The 21,998-nt window shown below is 54.1% G+C and overlaps 1 protein-coding gene across 2 annotated transcripts in view; it reads left to right on the top strand.

The window, feature by feature from the left end:
- Positions 1 to 21,750, top strand: part of entpd1 (ectonucleoside triphosphate diphosphohydrolase 1) — a 28,266-nt gene extending 6,516 nt beyond the window's left edge. Inside the window, exons 1-10 of one of the 2 annotated variants that reach the window (XM_078413265.1) lie at positions 10,059 to 10,357; positions 11,413 to 11,537; positions 13,543 to 13,660; positions 13,963 to 14,113; positions 14,765 to 14,924; positions 15,693 to 15,899; positions 17,304 to 17,561; positions 18,283 to 18,396; positions 19,131 to 19,265; positions 19,691 to 21,750. In XM_078413265.1, the coding sequence (XP_078269391.1) occupies positions 10,300 to 10,357; positions 11,413 to 11,537; positions 13,543 to 13,660; positions 13,963 to 14,113; positions 14,765 to 14,924; positions 15,693 to 15,899; positions 17,304 to 17,561; positions 18,283 to 18,396; positions 19,131 to 19,265; positions 19,691 to 19,897 (1,533 nt within the window). In that variant the 5' untranslated portion in view covers positions 10,059 to 10,299 and the 3' untranslated portion in view covers positions 19,898 to 21,750. Of the gene's footprint in view, positions 1 to 10,058; positions 10,358 to 11,412; positions 11,538 to 13,542; positions 13,661 to 13,962; positions 14,114 to 14,764; positions 14,925 to 15,692; positions 15,900 to 17,303; positions 17,562 to 18,282; positions 18,397 to 19,130; positions 19,266 to 19,690 lie in introns of those variants that run through there. The other variant, XM_078413266.1, reaches the window with a different exon arrangement.
- Positions 21,751 to 21,998: the final 248 nt, after the last annotated feature.

The following is a 21,998-nucleotide window of genomic DNA, read 5'->3' as shown; positions in this document are numbered from 1 at the left end:
GGCAAGTGATGTTTGTCTTCATCCCCCCCCCCCCCAACCTCTTAACGAGGAGGAAGGCGTTGGTTCAGTCACCCTCAGCAGTGTACCCAGAGCATGGAGAGTTGTCCTGCTCCGAGTCGACCCACCTCAGTGACTGCGTGCGATGGTGATGAGACTGGAGCTGTGCATGAATAATCTGACTGGACCAGCACCTTGCCCAAGGAACCTGTCACGTGGAGTCGAGTTTGTCAGAAGCATGAATACGGCGAGGCTCGGATACAATGAATATCTTGCAGCAGCAACACAGGAACATAGTCAAACCCCACGCCAAAACATAAATTTGTGTGCTATCCAGGCAAGTCATATCATGCATGAGTACAAGGCAGGGCAAAAGAGAAAATAATTACAGTGCAGAATCAAGTGTTACAGCAACAGAGAATGTGGTGATTAAAAAAAAGTGCAAAGGTCACAACGAGGTCGATCGGTAGACCATAATTCATCTCTCGCACATGAGGTCAATTCAACGGTCTGATAACAGAGGGAAAGAAGCTGTTCCTGAATCTGGTGGTATGGGCTTTCAAGCTTTTGCCTGATGGGAGAGGGGAGAAGAGGGAATGACTAAGGCATGAGTGGTCCTTCAATTATGTTGCCTGCTTTTCCAAGGCAGTGTGGTGTGTAGATGGAGTCGATAGTGGGCTATATCAGCCACTCTTGTACCCATTTCTTGTGGTCTTGGGTATCGCAGCAGTTGCTAAACCAATCTGTGATGCATCGCAACAGGATGTTTTCTACAGAGCATCTTGGAAGTTGGTAAGAGTTGTTGATGTGCCGGACTTTGTTAGTCTTCTGAGGAAGTGGAGTTGTTAGTGTGCTATCTTGGTCGTAGCTTCTATGTGGAGACACGAGGAACTGCAGATATTGGGAGTAGAGTTCAATGTGGTTGGTCCAGAAGATAGATGTTCAGTACATTGTGTTGCGTGCGTGGTGCGCACATACTGTAGATACGCATCTGAGTAGCAGTAATATTTAAGCACTCAATCCATCTTGCCCATGCCTGTTGAACACGGAGCTATTTGGGTGAACCTTCCTCCCAGTGAATGTCATGCACTGGATCGCGCAGTGCCGTGTCACTGGGTGTGTATGTGTGGGATCATGCTGTGCAGTGCCACCTGTGTGTGTGTGGGGTGGGTGGGGGTCGTGCTGTGTGAGGGGTTGTTGTGTGTGAGAGTGTGAGGTATAGTGCTGTGCGTGTGTGATCATGCTGCGCGGTGCGTGTTGCCCCAGGCTCTGCAGTGGATAACCTGAACCGTATTCCCCGCCCTGTCTCTGCCCAGACAGGATTCTCCACCGCTCGAAGGCGGATCAGCCTCACTGGGCATCAACAGCCACCAGTGGCGAGGCTTCCCGGTTCCCACCCGCGCACACACACCGGAAGCTCCAACTCACCACAATCTCATCACACACACTGCACAATCCATCCCATCCCATCCACACCAAGCGAGAATCCCCACACACGGCTGGAACTGCAGAAGGCAGCGTTATACACACACACATACACACAACACACATACATGCACTCACACAGACAAAACATGCAAGCACAGAACATGCAAAACTCTCATGTGCAGGTGCATGCATGACTTGTGCAAATGTAACGATAAAATAAACATGCATTATCTGAATGCATTCAAGAGAGAGCTGGATAGAGCTCTTAAAGATAGCGGAGTCAGGGGGTATTGGGGAGAAGGCCTCCTCCTGCACCTATTGTCTATAAATTCAGCCAAAAAAACACACAGATATAGACAGAGCGCGCACAGAGTCGGCACTGCACACACTAAACTCGCAGCCAGGACACAGATACAGAAAAGACAAGCACCTCACACACACGTTCACAAACGGACAAACGTGTGCATCGACGGAGCGCACAAGCACTGCCGGCACACTGGCGTGGTGGGAAGAGTGGAATGTCTCTGACTCTGACAGAGAGTCGTACATGGTACATGGACGTTCATCGTCGAAGCACAAAGCAGCCCAGAGAGTCAACGGGGTGGCGTCTCTGTGCGCGTTCTGTCTATATCTGTGTTTTTTTTGGCTGAATTTATGCATGTTTATTTTATCTCTGGGCTGCTTTGTGCCCTTCCATCCACAAGGCCCCATGTGAAATAAAGATAGCAGGAGGCCCTTCGTGCCCGCCCTGCCAGTTCAACGTGACCGTGGCTGATCTTTGCCTCAGCACCACTTATCATCACCGTTGTTCCTTTGAGCCCGAAAAGCCACCAGAGCTCAATTTCTCTCATCACGAAGGCTTCCTTGATCCCACACTTGGCCTTCCCTTCCTTCCTTGCCTTTCGCTCTCACAGGAACATGCATGGTTTGAACTTTCACCAGCAGTATTTGTTTAATTTCTTGGCATTTTCATTGTTGGCCAGTGTAATTTACAGAACAAGAAGCCGAGGGAAGAGTGAGCCCCACATTGAAATCAATAATGACCCCACATCCTCCCCACTCCTCCGGCCTTGTCAGTCTCTCCCATTCCGTAACCCTGTCCGCGGCTCTCGGGAGCACAGACCTCCGTCTCCAGGGAACAAAAACTCCTGTTCATCGTTTAATTCCCACATCCAGTTAAACCTTGAGTCTCAACAAGCACAACTCGTATCTCCGTTCTCCTTCCTGATTAGCTGCTCAGTCCTCAGACATGACTCGCTGTCTGGAAACACAGAATAGTGCAGCACAGGAATGGGGCCGGACATGATGCCAAGTTAACCGAATCTCCTCTGCCTTGATCCCTCCATATCCATGTTCCTATCTAAAAGCCTCTTAAACACCACTATCAAATCTGCCTTCACCACTACATCTGGGTGTTCCAGGCACCCACCGCCTACTGTGTGTAAAAAAAACAAAAACGCCCCACACATCTCATTTAAACATTCCTCCCTCCTTAAAGCTGCACTCTAGTATTTGATATTTCCACCTTGGGACAAGGTTCTGACTTTCCTACCTTTGCCTTTTATATATTTTATATACTTGCATCAGCTCACCCCCCCCCCCCCCCCCCCCATCTCAGCCTCCAACATTTAAAACAATTCAAGTTTGTCCAACTTCTTCTAGCTAATACCCTCTAATCCACGCAGCATTCTAATAAATCTCCTCTGCACCCTCTCCAAATCCTTTCTGTAATATGGTGATCAGAACTGCAAACAATAACTGCAAACAAAAACAACTGCAACAAACGGGTTGTAGAGCGCTTGCAGCACTGGAGACCCAGGTTTGATCCCGACTACGGGTGCTGACTGTATGGAGTTTTGTCCGTTCCCCCCGTGACCTGCGTGGGCTTTGAACGGGATCTTCGGTTTCCATCTACACTGCAAAGATGTACAGGTTTGTAGGTCAATTGGCTTGGTAAATGTAAAAATTGTCCCTAGTGTGTGTAGGATTGTGTTATTATGCAGGGATCGCTGGTAGGCGCGAACCCGGTGGGCCGAAGGGCCTGTTTCCGCGCTGTAGCTCTAAACTAAACTAATATTCCGAATGCAGCCTAACCGAAGTCTGATGACGCTGCAAAAAGACTTCCTGAGTGTTATACTCAGTGCCCTGATCGATGAATGCAAGCATCGGCATGTCCCTGTGAAGGACAAAAGCTGAACTGGAGCCAACAACAGGGCGTGAGTAGAATTATCTACATGGAACCAGCTTTAACAGTAAATAAAAATGCAAATTGAATTATCTCAAAAAAAACTTCTAACAAGCTCCATGAAATGTCATTGGCAAGTTGGATTAAAGAAAATCCCATGCTCGAACAAGGTGCCTTCCAGCGCGTCCCATTTCCCTGGGTTTATTGCCCACATCCTTTTAGACCTTTAAACACAAAGTGCTGGAACATCTCTGAGTGTCAGGCAGCATCTCCGGAGAAATGGTTAATGTAAATAATAAACAACAGTGGACCCAGCACACTCCCTGTGATACACCTCTGGCCTCCAGTCTGAATAACACCCTCCATCACCCACTGACCAGTTGGCCCTCCATCCCGAGGTGGAACCTTGCTCCACTCCAACATTCTACTGTGCTGACAATCCCTAATGTTTTTGTTTAATTTAGAGATACAGCACGGAAACAGGCCCTTCGGCCCACCGAGTCCACACAGACCGCACATTAACACTATCCCACACACACCAGGGACAATGGACCAAAGGTGCAGGAATAGGCCATTCAGCCCTTCGAGCCAGCACCACCATTCAATGTGATCATGGCTGATCATTCTCAATCAGTACCCCGTTCCTGCCTTCTCCCCAAACCCCCTGACTCCGCTATCCTTAAGACAACTTTTACATGCATATCAAGCCAATTAACCTACAAAGCTGCGCATCTGTGGAGTGTGGGAAGAAACCGGAGATCCAGGAGAAAATCCACGCAGGTCATAAGGAGAACGTACAGCCAGCACCCATGGTCAGGATGGAACCCGGGTCTCTGGCATTGTAAGGCAGCAGCTCTACCGCTGTGCCGCCCAAAAAATTAGTCCTTGTCTTTCCAAATTGCAAGTTTATTCCAGAATCCCCTCCAGTAACTTCCCCACCACTGACATTGTGTCCTGCAATACTTCCCTCGCTTCAATGTCCCAGTACACATGTGGTCCGATGCGAAGTGTTCTTTGAAGACCTTGCCCTTCTCCTGCGGCTTTATATGTAAATGACCACACTGATCATTGGCCCGCTGCTCTCTCCCTGGTTACCCATTGTAGAATCTCTTAGACTCCTTTACCTTATCTGTCCAGGATATCTCATACCTTTTTTTACCCTCCAGATTCTCTTCTTAAATGTTTGTTCCTACATTCCCTATACTCCTCAAGAGACTCCATTGATCCCAGATCCCTATACCTGACCAGAGCCTTGAAATCCATCGTCAACCAGGGCTCCCCCCTACCTTCAATCTAACAGGAGCATGTTGGCTCTGAACTCTCCCTATCTCACTTGCCAGACGTCCCTCTCGCTGCAAGCAGCCAGCGCCAAACAACCGTTGCAAGTTCCTGACTCATGCTATCAAAATTAGCCTCTTATTTGTTTTCACAATTACAGTTTATTATTTAAACTTGTGGACTAGCCATATCTCTTTCCGGAACGTCTACTCGCTGGAATTCAGAAGGTTGAGAGGGGACTTCATTGAAACTTACAGAATAATGAAAGGGATAGAGTGGATGTGGAAAGGATGTTTCCACTGGTGGGAGAGACTAGGACCAGAGGTCATAGGCTCAGAATTAAAGGGTGCTCTTTTAGAAAGGAGGTGAGGAGGAACTTCTTTAGTCAGAGGGTAGTTAATCTGTGGAACTCTTTGCCACAGGTGGAAGCCACGTTAGTGGATACGTTTAAGGCAGAGATAGATGAATTCTTGATTCGAACGGGTGTCAAGGGTTATGGGGAGAAGGCAGGAAAATCAGATTAGGAGGCAGAGATCAGCTGTGATTGAATGGCGGAGTAGACTTGATGGGCCGCATTGTCTAATTCTACTCCTATAACGTGAACTAGTTTAATAGAATTCTGGCCACTGGTACCAAAGTGCCCCCTACTTGTCCAGCCTCATTCCCCAAGAGGAGGTTCCAGTATTTCAACCCCACCCCCCTCTCTACATCTACCTACTGTTTGAGAAAACATTCCTGAACAAATTCTGCCACATATAATCTCTTAATACTGTGGCAGTCCAAGTCAATATTGGGGAAGTTAAAAATGTCAACTATTACAGGCCCTATTATTCCTACACCTCTCTGCAATCTCCCTACTTAGGTTCCTCAAATTTCCACTGACTATTTGTGGACCTTTATTACAGTTCCAAAGTGACCACCCCCTTCTTAATTTGAAGTTCTATCCATCTTCTCACTGGACAATCCCCCAGGAATATCCTCTCTTGCAGGGATTTAATAAATAATAACCAAACCCTGGTACCAAGTCCAAGGATAGTGTGTGCAGGGAAACACCACCGCCTGCAAGTTGCCTTCCAACCCATGCGCCACCCTGCCTTGGATTATATCACGGCCGCTTCATCGTAAGTGGTCCTCAGCCCATGTATCCCTCGGGTATATCGCTGAAGGTGAGCCTTCACCAGGAGGACTGGGCGGCTTCAGAAGGTGATTCACCAACAGCTTATCAGGGCTATAAATTCTGGCCTTGCTTCCAACACCCACATCGTGAGAAATAAACAATAAAAAAGGGAGGATTTTGAATGATGCAGAGAAACAGATGAACTAGGATGCAAACTGGAGGAACAGCACCTCATATTTCGCTTGGGCAACTTGCCACTCAGTGGTATTAATATTGATTACAATAATATGGACCAAGTAACCCTAGCTTTCTGTCCCTTCCCCACCCTAGTATTCCAATTAGTTTCATGGTCCTCCTGATTAATTTTACTGATTGTATGCCTCATTGTCACAACTAACAACGAACTCTTGTACATTTCCTTGAGCATTGTCTGCTTTGATCTGTCTTTTCACACCATACCCCTCCAGTCTCCCTCTCCCCCGACTCTCGGTCTGAAGGAGGGTCTCAACCCGAAACGTTGCCCATTCCTTCTCTCCAGTGATGCTGCCTGTCCTGCTGAGTTACTCCAGCATTTTGTCTATCTACAGTATGTACACACTTCCTTAGAGGTAACATGTTTGGCTGATCAGGTGGTTTAAAGGGAACCTGAGGAATAGTTTCCTTTCTGAGCCCAGGTACAGAGTGCAAGATCTGGAAGGTTAAGATAAGACGATGTACAGTATTAAGGCACAGCACAAGAACTCCAGTCACATTACTGGAAAGACTGATTGAGTTAGAAAGGGAGTTTCCAGGACTGATAAATCACAGCGATAAGCAAGGGCTATTTCCTTTGCAAATACAATGCTGAAGGGAGGGAGGGAGGCAGAGTTGTTCAGCACAGAAATAGGCCCTTCAGCCCACCTTGTTCATGTCAAGCAAGTTGGCATACTGGGCTCGTCCCATTTGCCTGCATTTGGCCCCCTGAAACCATCCTGTCCATATATGCGTCTAAATTACTTTTCAAAGTCATCCGCTTCTATAGGTTCCAGTTAAGGTCTACGGGAGACTTCGTCGGGTGAATAGAATTCTCAGTGCACTCTTCATAATGTATGAAAATAACTCTTTTCATCTATTACGTGGTCAAAAACGACGGGGAAAATTATTGGGTGGAAGGATTGGTGGAGAGGAGGAGGCAGTGTTCCTCCATTGGGTGTTGGCGTTCTCAGCCGGAGGGGTGGGAGAAGCTTGGAGTCGCTGGGCGTGGACGAGGACCTGTGAAGGGCAGGGCCATGGACTGCGCTTGATGTGAGAGTGATCCTTTCCCCAGCAGCACAAACGCTGAGTGTTCAGATTTTGTGAGTTCTTGGGGTAGAGAATTTCAAAGCTTTGCAACTGCCAAATGAGATTCCTCCTCTTTCCCAATGTAGGTGACTGACCCTTGGACTGAAGCCCTGGGCCAGCCCTACCTCCTCCCTGATCAAATGCGATCATCCCCGGTTCCTCTAGAGGCCATTGAATATTGGGTTGACCTGCGATCCTCTCCTCGTCAAACCCTTCTGGTGAACCTCCTGTGGACAACCTGCTGCAAGTGCAGCTCACCGCAGTGAAGTCACAGTGCCCGCATTTACCACCATAATATTTGAGACATTTGGGCAGGTACACGGATAGGACAGGTTTAGAGGGCTATGGGTCAAACGCAGGCAGATGGGACTAGTGTAGATGGGGCATGTTGGTCGGCGTGGGCAAGTTGGGATGAATGGCCTGTTTCCACTCCATCATCCAAGTGTGGCCTGCACTGTTGCAACAAAGTTTGTCCACATACTGACCACTTGTTACAAGGACCCACACGCCAGGACCAGCGCTCTGCCTTTCTGCAAACTCCTCGTCGGTTTCTGCAATTCGTGCAAACTCATCGGTTTACTCACTGTGTTACCTTTCCCCACATTGCCCTCCCTCAATGTGCAACCCTTCCTGAACCTATCTATATCATGTTGGTCCTCATTTTCTGCATTCCCACCTACCTTTCGATCTCAGGGACATTGTCCATAGAACAGCCAGGTCTGTCGTCTCTCATTAATGGAATCCCCCAGCAGCACTCTGTTATCACAGCTTCCAGTGACCCACTGATCACAACTCCACCAGTTAGCCAGCCAGCCCAATGTCCCTGCTGGCACCAATGCCCTGAACCTATTTATCATGGCACCGAAGGAGGCTATTCTGCCCACTGAGTTCATGCTAGCTCCTGGCAATGCAATCCCACTGGCCTTATCTCCCGGTAGCCCTGTGACCTATTCTCTGTCATAGGCACTTGCCTACCCAAGGGGCAATTAAAGGAACCTAGGGAGAATGTGCAAACTCCACACAGTCAACATCCATGGTCAGGATTGAACAAGTGTGAGGAGGGGTCCTGACCCAAAACCTCACCCATCCATGTTCTCCAGAGATGCTGCCTGACCCGCTGAGTTACTCCAGCAGTCTATGTCTTTTTCATGATTGAACCCGTGTCTGGAGATGTAAGGCAGCAGCAATCTGTACAACTGCCTGTAGCCACAAGGGACTGCAGATGCTAGTTTATAAAAAATGAGACACAAAGTGCTGGAGTAACTCAGTTGATCAGCCAGCGTCTCTGGAGAACATGGATAGGTGACGTTTCAAGACCTTTCTTCAGACCGAAGGTGGAGGGGGAGAAAGCTGGAAGAGAGGAGGGGCAGGACGAAGCCTGGCAAGTGATAGGTGGATACAGATGAGTGGGAGGTTAGTTGGTTGATAGATAGCTGGACAAAGGCTGGAGATGAACAGACAGAGGGGTAATATAAGGATGGGAAAGAAGCAAATTGTGAAGGCAGAGGAATTATTGTAAGTGGAGGTGGAAATTGGGGCAGGTCGAGGTGGGGCACTGGGAAGAGGGTGATGGAGGGGATGTTATGGTTAGTTACCTAGAATTGGAGAATTCAATGTTCATGCTGTTGGGTTGTGAGCGACCCAAGTGCAATAGGAGGTAGACACAATATGCTGGAGTAACTCAGCAGGTCAGGCAGCATCTCTGGAGAGAAGGAATGGGTGACATTTCAGGTCGAGACCCTTCTTCAGACTGATGTCAGGGGAGGGGGCAGGACAAAGATAGGATGTAGTTGGAGACAGGAAGATTAGTAGGAGAACTGGGAAGGGGGAGGGGATAGAGAGGGAAACCAAGGGCTGTCTGAAGTTAGTGAAGTCAATGTTCATATCGCTGGGGTGTAAACTGCCCAAGCAAAATATGAGGTGCTGTTCCTCCAATTTGCGCTGGGCCTTACTCTGACAATGGAGGAGGCCCAGGACAGAAAGGTCAGATTGGGAATGGGAGGGGAAGTTGAAGTGTTGAGCCACTGGGAGATCAGTTTGGTTGAGACAGACTGAGCGGAGGTGTTCAGCGAAATGATTGCCGAGCCTGCGCTTGGTCTCGCCGATGTAGTGAAGTTGACATCTGGAACAGCAGATACAATAGATGAGGTTGGAGGAGGTGCAGGTGATCCTCTGCCTCACCTGGAAAGACTGTTTGGGTCCTTGGATGGAGTCGAGGGGGGGAAGTAAAGGGACAGGTGTTGCATCTCCTGCGGTTGCAGCGTAAAGTACCTGATAGGAGATGCTGTTCCCACAGTTTGTGCGTGATCTCATTTTGGCAGTGGACGAGGCCCAGGCCAGAGAGGTCAGTGTGGGAATGAGAAGGGAAATTGAATGGTTAGCAACCGGGAGATCCTGCCCACTCCCCCGCCTGGGCTCCAACGGCCATTTCATGGCAGCTGAGGGATGTTGTGGGGAAACCCGCCGTCTGGCCTGCCCTCACATCAAATAAAACCCCCCCGCCCCGGCTAACGGCCACCCCCCCTCCCTCCCTTTCCTCCCCCTCCCGCCCTCCTCCCCCTACTTCCCTCCCTCTTCCCCCCTCTCCCTTCCCCTCCTCCTTCCCTTCCTCTCCCCCTCCCTCCTTCCCCCTCCCCTTCTCACCTTCCCCCTCCCTCCCTTCCTCCCCTATCCCCCTCCCTTTCCCCTTCCTCCCCCCATCCCCCTCCGACAGCAGCGGGCGGGAGCGCGCGGTCTCGGCTCGGGTAGCGACCGTTGGCCGAGGTGGAGCGGCAGCGGGAGCGCGCAGGCCCGGGTCAAGGAGTCCGGGAGCGCGCAGATCAGGCGGCGGCGGCGGCGCGCCTCGCCGGTCCGGGAGCGCGCAGGCCCGGGTTAAGGCCTAAGGGCCCCGGGGGCGCCGGTGTGGCCTGGCCGGCCATGGCTGCCGGGGCGGGGGGACGGGCCGCCGTAGGCCGCGCTCTCCAGCTGGGCGCGGATGGCGACGGTGACCGGCAGGGGCGGCCTCAGCCTCAACCTGCGCCCCGCCGCCAGGGGTGAGTGCGGGCCCGGCCCGGCCCGGCCCGGGGCTCCCACATCGCGGGCACAGGGCGGCTGGACTGTAGGCCGAGGGCCCCACGTGTACCCTGCCCTCTGCCACATCCCCCCTCCACAGTCCTGTCCCCTCCCATCCCTTGCCCCCTCCCCTATCTGCCGTCTCCCTTGCCCCTCCTGATCCCCCGGACAGTCCCCTCCCCACTCCTCTGACCTGCCCCATCTCTCCAGCCCAATCCCCACCCAGACCACTCCTCTGCCCCCCCCCCGCCTCCTCCTCCTCCTCCCAATGTCCTGTCCCCTGCCTCCTCCTCTACCCAGTCCCCTACCTTTGCCCCCTCTCCCGTCACCTGCCCCTTCACCCTGCTAATCCCCCTGACCAGTCTCCTTCCCTGTTCTCTGACCTGCCCACTAGCACTTCTCTGAAGAATCTGAAGGATGGTCTCAACCCAAAACGTCACTCATTCCTTCCCTCCACAGATGTTCATTGGCCCGCTGAGTTACTGCAGCAGTTTGTGTCGATCTTCAGTGTAAACCAGCATCTGCTGTTCCTTCCTACACCCCTCCCCCCCCCCCCCCAGACTAATACTGTGAATTACAAAGGGTGAGCACTGGGAATGTTTCCCCCAAACTAGAGGTGTGTAGAACTCGAGTGCAGAGGGTTAGGATCAGGGCTAGGAGCTTTCAAGGTGATCTGAGGAAGAATCTGTTCACCCAGAGGTTGGTTGAGATCTGGAGTGCACACATGAGTGGTGGTGAAGGCAGAGACTCACAATGTTTAATATACCTGAATCACCAAGGCAGAGACGACCAGGCGCCGCCGGTAAATGGAGAACCAAGGATCTGCAGATGCTGGTTCATACCAAAGATCGGCACAAAGTGCTGGAGTAACTCAGCGGCTCAGGCAGCATCTCGGGGACTGGTGGGGAGTGGGAACAGCAGGCCCAGCTCCTGCTTCCTTCAGCCAGGAACACGGATCCAGTGCGGGGGAAGAGCTGACAGGCACGGCTGGGCCGAGGTGCTGTCCATTTTGTTGATGCCTCTCCTCTGTTTGCAGAAATGAAGAGGCAGTCATGTTTTAAGCACCCACTGCTGTTGGTCGGCAGCCTGCTGCTGGCGGTGATTGTGGTGCTGGTCGTGGTGACATTGATACAGACCGTGCCACGGCCACAGAAACTGAAGGTAATACAGCCCTTCCGTTGCTCCACACACACACACACACACTGCACCCACACACACGCACTGCACCCTCACAAACGCACTGCACCCACACAAACGCACTGCACCCACACACACGCACTGCACCCACACACACGCACTGCACCCACACACACGCACTGCACCCACACACTGCACCCACACACACGCACTGCACCCACACACACGCACTGCACCCACACACTGCACCCACACACACACACACTGCACACACACACACACTGCACCCATACATACACACTGCACTCACACACACACACACACTGCACCCACACATACACACTGCATCCACACACACACACTGCACCCATACACACACACTGCACACACACACACACTTCACCCACACACACACTGCACCCACGCACACTGCAATTACACACGCACACTGCAACCACACACACACACTGCACCCACACACACACACTGCTCATTCACACACACACACTGCACATTCACACACACTGCACTCACACACACACACACTGCACTCACCCCCACACACACATACTGCTCCCACGCACATACACTGCTCCCACACACACTGCACCTCCACACACACACACTGCACCCTCACACACTGACCCACACACACACTGACCCTCCACACACACTGCACTCACACACAATGGTCCCACACACACTGCACTCACACACACACTGACCCACACACACACACTGACCCACACACACTGTACCCACCCACACACAAACACACTACTCCCACACACACACTCGCCCACACACACACTGCACCCACACACACACAGCACCCATACACACACACTACTCCCACATACACACTGACCCACGCACACTGCACCCACACACACTGCTCCCACACACACTGCACCCACACACACTGCACCCACACACTGCACCCACACACACACACACTGCGCCCACGCACACACTGACCCACACACACACTGACCCACGCACACACACTGCACCCACACACACACACACTGACCCACACACACACTGACCCTCGCACACATACTGCACCCACGCACACATACTGCACCCACACACTGACCCACGCACACACTGACCCACGCACACACTGCACCCACGCACACACTGACCCACACACACACCCTGACCCACACACACACACTGCACCCACACATGCACACTGCACCCACACACACATGCTGACCCACACACACACTGCGCCCACACACACACTGACCCACGCACACACTGACCCACACACACATACTGCACACACACTGCACCTACACACACACACTGCACCCACACATACACACTGCAGCCACACACACACACACACACACTGATCCCCACACACACACTGGCGCCCACACACACTGCAGTCATTCAATAGATGTCTGGGTGCAGGCAGCTGCCAGTCCAGGGGTTTGCTTTGACCTGAATGGTATTGATGGTAAAAAGGCCATTGAATTGACTGCACAGCCTGACCCACCTGCACACAGGGGCAGCAACATAACGTCTTCACTAAGTCACACCATTCTGGCGGCAAGTTTCACCATGCCTTGTGCTGGCTGGAGCCACGTCCTGATCTCCCTCCCCACTGCGGGGACCCTGACCAGGACTCAAGATATCAGCATGTTTTCACAGACAAGGATGGGCAGTAAATGTTGGCACCTGCAGCCACTCACTGATCCATTGACTGAAAATTAAACAGGGCTGGGGTACCACAGGATCCTGGTGCCCGCTGCCAAAGGGCCGGGGTGCGCAGGGTCCTAGTGCCATTGGGCCGGGCTTCCCTGGGGTCCTGGTGCCCGCTGCCACAGGGCCAGGGAGCCACAAGGTTCTGGTGCCCGGTGCCGCAGCGTCCAAGTGCCCAGTGCCATCGGGTTTGGGTGCCATGGGGTCCTGGTGCCCGGTGCCATACGGCTGGGGTCCTGGTGCCCGCTGCTCCATCCACAGTGTCGTAGTGCCGCGAGGTCCTGGTGCCCACTGACCATGTCTCTGTCCACAGTATGGCTTGGTCATGGACGCGGGCTCCTCACACACGGCGCTCTTCATCTACCAATGGCCGGCGGAGAAGATGAATGATACAGGACTAGTGGAGCAGCTGAGTTCCTGCAGCGTGGAGGGTGAGGCTGGCCTCGAGTAACGCTGGCCGATGTGGCTGTGCTATTAGCCTCCTTTTTCCCCTGCCTTCTCTCCCCACTGCAATTTCACACCCCTTCCTCTCCCCTCCCCAGCAACCTCCCTCCTCTACTCCATTCACCTCCCTCCTGCCCCTGCACTCTGCTCCCTCCACCCCTTCCCCACCATCCCACTCCTCCTCCCCGTGCTCTCTCCCACCCCTTTCCCACTATCCCTCCCTCTCTCCCCCCCTCGCTCTCCCTGGCTGCAGTGATGCCCGGTTCTCACTGCGTCCTCCCGTCTGCAGGCCCGGGGATCTCCAGTTACTGGACGGACGTGGAGAGGGCCGGACCCTCACTGAAAGCCTGTCTGGACGAGGCGAAGAAGACTATTCCCACCCAGCAGCACAGTGAGACCCCAGTGTACCTGGGCGCCACAGCCGGCATGCGTCTGCTGAGGTCAGACTCCACCCGGGGGTGAGGGAGAGATTAGAGAGAGACCTCGCAGGTAACGTCAGACGGCAGTCTGTACCTGGAGTGAGCTGCCAGAGGAAGCTAGAGAAACAGTCAGGTATCACAAAATGCTGGAGTAACTCTGCTGGTCAGGCAGCATCCCAGGAGAGAAGGAATGGGTACCAGCATCTGCAGTTATTTTCCGAGAGAAACAGTCAGATATGTAGTCAGATATATGGATGGCTGTGGGCCAAATGCAGGCAGATCGCCAACTTGGTCGGCATGGGCAAGCTGAGCCGAAGGGCCTGTTGCTGTGCTGTGTTGCGCTGCATGACTCTGGCCAGGGTCTGAGAATGTTGCATTTGTGGTTTGGGAGCTGCAGTGTAGCCTGTAATGCGAACAGTTCAAACTCCCTGCAACTGCAAGGAATGGCCAGAAAGGAGGGGGAATGGAGAGTTAACAGAACACCAGCTGGAAGCTCAGAGTTCCCACTCGCCTGCATGGTGATCTCTGGTCTGTGGGCGCTTCCTCGTACAGACCAGCCTCTGAACACCAAATGTAGTGCACTGGAGTGAGTGTGATAGGTGGATATGGGAGGGGGTTTCTCTGCCTATAAAAGACCCCCCTCACTGTAACGGCCCTCTCTGTTGGTTACAGGCTACAGGACCGCACTCAGGCTGAGAAGCTGCTGCAGGCCGTGGAACAATTCATCCACACGTATCCGTTTGATTTCCGGGGGGCTCGGATCATCAATGGGTTGGACGAGGGGGCTTTCGGATGGATCACCATCAACTACCTGATGGGGAACCTGCAGCAGGTGAACCCCCCTCCCCGTGTCCCTGAAACACACACCCATCCGCATCCCCACCCCTCTCCCTGAAACAACCATCCCCATCCCCGAAACACCTATCGGCCCCCACGCTCCCTGAAACAGCGCCCCCCCACAGCCTGGTCCCGAGACATCCACCACCTACCCCACCCCCGAGTCCCCGGGCAACGCATGGCGCGGGTGTTTGTCAGAAGGTGGACGGGTGGGCAAGGACGGGTATGTGCATGAGAGAGGAGGGCGAGGGGGGGTCTGTGTGAGGAAGGGGATGTGGAGACCCCATCCATGGGAGGTGTGGCTGTGGGCGAGGGAGGGGGTCTGGGTGAGGTGGGGCGCGTTGGAAGGGTGTCTGGGAGGGAGGGGGGTATGAGAGATGGAAGGGGTGCAGGGATCTGTCCATGCAAGGTGTGGGAGCGTGGGCGGGGAAGGGGATGCGGGCGATGGAGGGAAGGGGGGAGCGGGAAAAAGGGGGTGTGTGGACGAGGGTGTGGGAGCAGAGACCTCATCCATGGGTGGGTGGGCTCCTCGGCCTCAGTGAGGATCGCAGTTTACTGAGTGCCCCCCTTCTAACCCTGCCCCCTGACCCCACCTCCTGTCTCCTGACCCTGCCTCCTGCCTCTTGCCCCCTGCTCCCACCCCCTAACCCTGCCTCTTGCCCCCTGCTCCCACCCCCTAACCCTGCCTCTTGCCTCCTGACCCTGCCCCCTGCCCTCTGCGTCTTGCTCCTGCCCCACTGACCCTGCCTCTTGCCCCCTGCAGGAAACGGCGGGTGAGCCGGACACCTTGGGAGCGCTGGACCTGGGTGGGGCGTCCACACAGATCACCTTCATTCCTAACGGGGAGGTCGAAGCACCGGAAAACTCCATGCACTTCCGCCTGTACGGGAGGGACTACGACATGTATACCCACAGCTTCCTGTGTTACGGCAAGGACCAGGCCCTGAAGAGGCTGCTGCAGAATCTCATGGTAGGCAGTGGGCAGCACAGGAGGCCGCGGTGGACAGTACTGGTACTGACAGGGCACTAACCAGGACATGAATGTGCTCCCACAACACAGAACAGGACAGCACAAGAACTGGCCATTCTGTGCCGAACACGTTGCCAAGATAAACTTTTATCTGCCCGCACATAATCCACATCCTTCCACTCCGTGCATATCCTTGTGCTTATCCAAACGTTTCTTACATGCCAATGTCGTATCTATCTCCACCACCGCCCTTGATAGCGCCTTCCAGGCATTCACCAGCAAATAAAAACCTGCCGCAGAAAAGATGTGTTAAGCTGGAAAGAGTGCAGAGAAGATTTATGAGGATGTTGCCAGCACCCGAGGGCCTGATCTATAGGAAATCGGTGCAGGAGGAGGCCATTCGGTCCTTCAAGCCAGCACTGATATCGGGAGAGGTTGGGCAGGCTAGAGCTTTATTCTTTGGAGTGCAGAAGGATGAGGGGTGATCTTATAGAGGTGTATAAAATCATGAGAGGAATACTTAGGGCAAATGCAGTCTTTTGCCCAGACTACGGGAAGCAAGAACCCGAGGACATAGGTTTAAGGTGAGAGGGGAACGATCAATAGGAACCTGATGGGGAACTTTTTCATACAGAGGGTGGTGGGTATATGGAACGAGCTACCAGAGGCACGTACAATAACATTTAAAATACATTTTGACAAGTACACGTACAGAAATGGTTTGAGGGATATAGAGTGTGCTTCTCACAATTTGATCTCCCACCTTTCATTGTAATCGTACAAAATTATGATCAGGTGGATAAGGAGAAACTAGATTAGTGACAGCTGAAAGAAGAGGAATATGTCTAATGTGAGGAGAGAGATGGTGAGAGGGATCGGAGGAAAATTCTTCTCACCCAGAGGGGAACTGTGTTTCCCCAGACTCTCAGTCTGGAGAAGGGTCTCGACCCTAAACATCACCTATTCCTTTTCTCCGGAGATACTGCCCGTCCCGCTGAGTTACTCCAACTTTTTGTGTCTATCTTGGGTTTAAACGCACATCTGCAATTCCTTCCTCAGGGTGGCAAGTTGGCGCAGCGGTAGAGATGCTGCCTCACAGCGAATGCAGCGCTGGAGATCCGGGTTTGATCCCGACTACGGGTGCTGTCTGTACGGAGTTTGTACGTTCTGACCTGCTTGGGTTTTCTCCGAAATCTTCGGTTTTCTCCCACACTCCAAAGACGTACAGGTTTGTAGGTTAATTGGCTGGGTGTAAATGTAAAAAAAATTGTCCCTCGTGGGTATAGGATAGTGTTAATGTGCAGGGATCGCTGGTTGGTGCAGACCCAGTGGGCCAAAAGGGCCTGTTTCCATGCTGTATCTCTAAACTAAACGTTGCTTCATGCCCCACCTTGCCTCTTCCAGGTGACGGATCAGGGGACCATTCGCAATCCCTGCTTCAACCGCGGGTACGAGAAATCCATCAACGTGTCTGACTTCTTCAACAGTCCGTGCACGCTGGATGCAGCCCGTAGCCGGAACCAGACACTCAGGTTGCTGGGCACTGGTGACTCACGGCAGTGCGGGCTGCAAGTGAGGGCTCTACTTAACCACAGTGCCTGCAGCTGGGCCAGCTGCTCCTTCAATGGGATATACCAGCCCCCCGTCTGGGGCCACTTTGTGGTCAGTACCGGCATCTGATCCCTTGGTCAATGGGGGAGTGGGGTTATGGGGTCATCCCAGAGTTGGTAGGGAGTGTGGCGTTGTGGGGTCATCCCGTCGTCAGCAGGATCGGAAGGGGGTTGTGGGGGGCAGCCCAGGGGACATAGGGTCAGTAGGGGGTCGTAGGGTCAGCCCAGGGCTGCGGTGTCAGCCCATGGTCAGTGGGGGGATTGTGGGGTCAGCCCAGGGTGGGTGGGATCAGCCTGGGTTCAATTTGGAGTCAGTGAGGGGTTGTGGGGTCAGCCCAGGGTCGGTGGGGTGGTCTTGCGGTCAGCCTGGGATCGTGGGCTCAGTCCGTGGTCAGTGGGGTCAGCCAGGAGTCATGAGGTCAGCCCGGGCTCAGTGGGGGTGGTGAAGTCAACAGAATTCGCTGACCTTTTTCGCTTTGCCCTCACAGTGCAGATTGTAGTGCTAGTGACTCTCTGCTATGGAGACCAGGGTTCAGTCCTGACCTTTGCTGTCTGCGTGGAGTTGGCATGTTCTCCCTGCGATTACGTTTCCCCCCACATCAGACGTGGGGTTTACATAGCTGCTGTAAACTGCCCCGTGTGTGGGTGAGGGCGGAGCAGGTGGGAGTCAATGGGTCAGAGCAGATGGGCGCTAGAAGGCTAGAATGGGTGTAGTGGGCCGAAGGGCCTGTTTCCATGAGGTTAAACAGCTTCTCACCTCCCTCCCTCCACAGGCCTTCTCAGCGTATTACTTTGTGACAGCCTTCTTCAACAAAGGGGAACGGAGGCAGTCGCTGAGCGAGATGCAGGCGGCGGTGGAGGAATTCTGCAGTATGCCCTGGGCCCAGGTGGGTGATGGATCGCGGCCCCGGGCCCCTGTTGGGGGAGAGTCCGGCCCCGGGCCCTGGAGGAGTGGATTGGGAGGGAGGCAGAGTCAGGCTCTGGGACCTTGGGGGCGAGGATGGGGTGGTGAGGGAGAGAATCTATCCTTCATTCCCTACGTTGCTGTCACACCACCGGACATGGACAGTTTGTCAAGATTCCCACTTGCCTCGGACATCTTCCTGGAATCCATCTGGAGTTTTTTGACTTTTTTGGTGGAAGGGTCTGATTGACGATTTGGGAAGGAGTGGGCAAATTAGGGACCGTCGGCGTGGCTCTGTTGGTTCGGGTCATGTTGATCGCGTTTGTTGAGGAGGTTACAGAGGTGCAGGATGAGGGTGGGACATTGGGTGTCCTTCATGGCCCTGAAAGTAACCCAGACATGACCTTGCCCTGGGGATGTAGCCGGACTGAGACCGAGCAGACAGGCAGAGATTGGCCAGACTGACCTCTCCCCCTCCTTACCACTCACCCTCCCTTCGCCTTCTTTCCCCACTCCCTCCCCTTAGCTCCTCTCTCCCTCCACCCTCTTGCCTAACCCCCCCCCTTCACACCCCCCCCCCCTCACACCCTCCCCCCCCTCCTCACACCCTCCCCCCCCTCCTCACACCCTCCCCCCCACCACCACGGTGAAGACTGCCTGCGGGCTGGTCCGGGAGAAGCGGTTTAAGGTGATCACCCGCCCCCGTGTTTACTGCAGGCCAAGACCGTCTACAAGATCAAGGAGCGCTACCTGAGCGAGAACTGTTTCGCTGGACACTACGTCCTCGCCCTGTTAATCAGCGGCTACAACTTCAGCGCCGCCACCTGGGACTCCATCGAGTTCATTAGGAAGGTGAGTGTGAGTGTGTGTCAGTGAGAATGTGTGTGAATCAGTGAATGTGTGTGTGTGTGCGAAAGCGTGTGTGAGTATGTGAGAGTGAGTGAGATTATGTGAGAGTGAGTGAGTGTGTCCCCAGACCAGTCCTTTGCTTCTCACCAACACACCCTTCGGCCCACAATGTCCGTGCCGAACAAGATGCCAACTTCAACTCATCACAGCAAAGCGCCGAATTCACGACCCTCCTATACGTGATCATGCCGACCAAGCTCGTCCCCACCAACCCCCTTCCCCTTCCTTACTCCGGGCGCTCCCCTCCCCCTCATCCTTGCTCACCGCGACCCGACCCTCCTCTGGCGACCCTCCCTCCCCGGCGACCCTCCCTCCCTCGGCGACCCGACCCTCCCGTGGCGATGACTGACGCTCTCTCCCGTTTGCAGATTAAGAGCACGGACGCGGGCTGGACCCTGGGCTACATGCTGAACCTGACCAACATGATCCCGGCCGAGCGGCGGCCGCCCAAGCCCCTGAGCTCCGCCTCCTTCATCACCATCCTCGTCGTCTTCTCGCTCTTCGCCCTCCTGCTGCTGCTCACCGCGTTGCTGCTGCGGAAGGTGTCCCAGGAGCGCCAGATGCTCCTGGCCTAGGCGGCGCCGAGCCGCCTCCCCCACCCACCCACCGCCGCCCGGGGGAGGTGGGGAAGCCTGGAGGTCCGGCCTCTGACCCTCACCCGCGGGGCTCCCTTAGTGTGTGCGGGCCCGGGGACATGGGTTGCAAGGGGGGCAGGGCGACCTTGGCGCCCGGTCGCTGCCGCTCCCTGCCCGGGCCTCTGCAGCAGGTCGGCCAGGGCAGCACCTCCCGTCAGGGCCGAACTGAGAGGGTCAGTTTCCCTTCTGTCTTGGACACCAAGCACAATAACTTCACAGCTCCGCTCCCCAGCCCTCCCTGTTCCCTCACATACCCTGCCCACGAGCTCCAGGAGGGGAGGGTGGGGGGTGGAGAGTCGAGAGTCCCGGAGCAGCAAATTAATCGACATTCCGCCCGCCCCTGGACATTCACTCCCTCTGCCACCCCCCCCCCCCCCCCGGACATTCACTCCCTCCCCCCTCCAGCCGGCCCTCCACACCAGATGTGTCTCCTGTGGGCGGCGAAACAGGAGACACCATCGCCCACAGTCCGGCGCCGGGACCACTGTGCTCAGCCGTGTGACAACGTTGTGCCATTTTGAAGACCGATAACTGTGGTTTTGGTCTGAAGAAAGGTCCCGACCCGAAACGCCACCCATCATTTTTCTCCAGAGATGCTGAGTTACTCCAGCAATTTGTGCCTGTCTTCTGTGGAAATCTGCAGTTGCGTCTAGTCGAGTAACTATAGTGAGGTGAAGATATACTGTGACTTTAAGCTTCATTCCAATGACACCTTGGTTATAGGGATCGTTTCGGAGGGATATGGGGGCGGTTCGTGGTTTCACGTTGACATTCAGTGGAAGATGCGAGACCGCGGGCAGCCTCTCCCAATCTCGCCCTGCTCTGGACTAAGACTCGGTGCCCGGCCTTGTTAGAGGATTGGGTGTAACTGCCTCACTGTTCCTTGTTTACAGACCCAACATTCCGGCTGGCATTTGGGTAATTGATTCTGTTTTACAGCCGCTGGGTGTGGGGGAACTGATGCCCTCGGAACACCACCCCGAATCCGCTGCCTCTCACTGACCAGCAGTGTCCACTCCCCAGCCGTCCACTGGCCACGAGTTACCTGCAAATGGTGGCCGCGGAGTTGCGCTGTAGTCAATAAAACCTCGAGCATTCTGCCGCCTGTTCTAACACCGCGGGCCCAAATTCCCGCAACATATTGTTGAGCGAGGCCCGAACAGACAGGCAACATGTCTCAAAGCGAATAACAAATAGAGGCTGCTGGAAATACTCGGGTCAGGCAGCATCTGTGGTGAGAAGAACTGAATAGCCGGGCAATGAGCTTGAACCATGGGCTCCGTCTCTCCAGGAGTGGTGCAGTTGTTGCCTTACAGCGCCAGAGACCCGGATTCCATCTTGACTCGGGGTGCTATCTGTACGGAGTTTGTATGTTCTCCCTGTGACCTGCGTCGGTTTTCTCCGGATTCCTTCCACATTCCAAAGACGTACATGTTTGTAGATTAATTGGCTTTGGTAAAAAAATATAAAATTGTCCCTAGTGTGCTAGTGTACGGGGATAACATGGACTGGGTGGGCCGAAGGGCCCGTTTTTGCGCTGAGCATTTCTAGCAGCCTTTAATTCGGGTTTCTAGCATCTGCAGCTGCCCGGCAGCAAGGTTGGTGGAGATCCCCGACACCGTCCCCGGCCGCCAGCCGCCCGGGAGTGGCCACACAGCCGCTTGTACCCAACACCACGTCCCCACCTTCCGCGGGACGGAGAACTTCTGACCAAACTCGCCGCGACCTTCCCCACGGATCGCCTGAGGATTTTGTGCCAAACAGTTTTATGTTTCTTTTCAATAAAATGTTCGTGCAGAAAGTAACTCGGGTTCAGATTTGTTTTCTCCTTTAAAGGACACGGTCTGCGCGCTGAGTCCGTCGGCGCCCGCACCACAAGGCTCCGGGGAGGGAGGGAGGGGGAGTCTGGAGATTACGCGAGGGGTAACGGGGGCGGAGGGCGGCGGGATGAGTTCATGTTACAGAGAGAGTAGTTGGTATCTGGAACGTTCTGCCAAGCAAGTCGAGTGGAGTTTCTTGTCACATGCACAAGTATGGCAAG

The sequence above is a fragment of the Rhinoraja longicauda genome, chromosome 16, assembly GCF_053455715.1.
Source record: "Rhinoraja longicauda isolate Sanriku21f chromosome 16, sRhiLon1.1, whole genome shotgun sequence".
Classification (NCBI taxonomy): Eukaryota; Metazoa; Chordata; class Chondrichthyes; order Rajiformes; family Arhynchobatidae; genus Rhinoraja; species Rhinoraja longicauda.
This window is presented reverse-complemented; position numbering and strand designations above follow the sequence as displayed.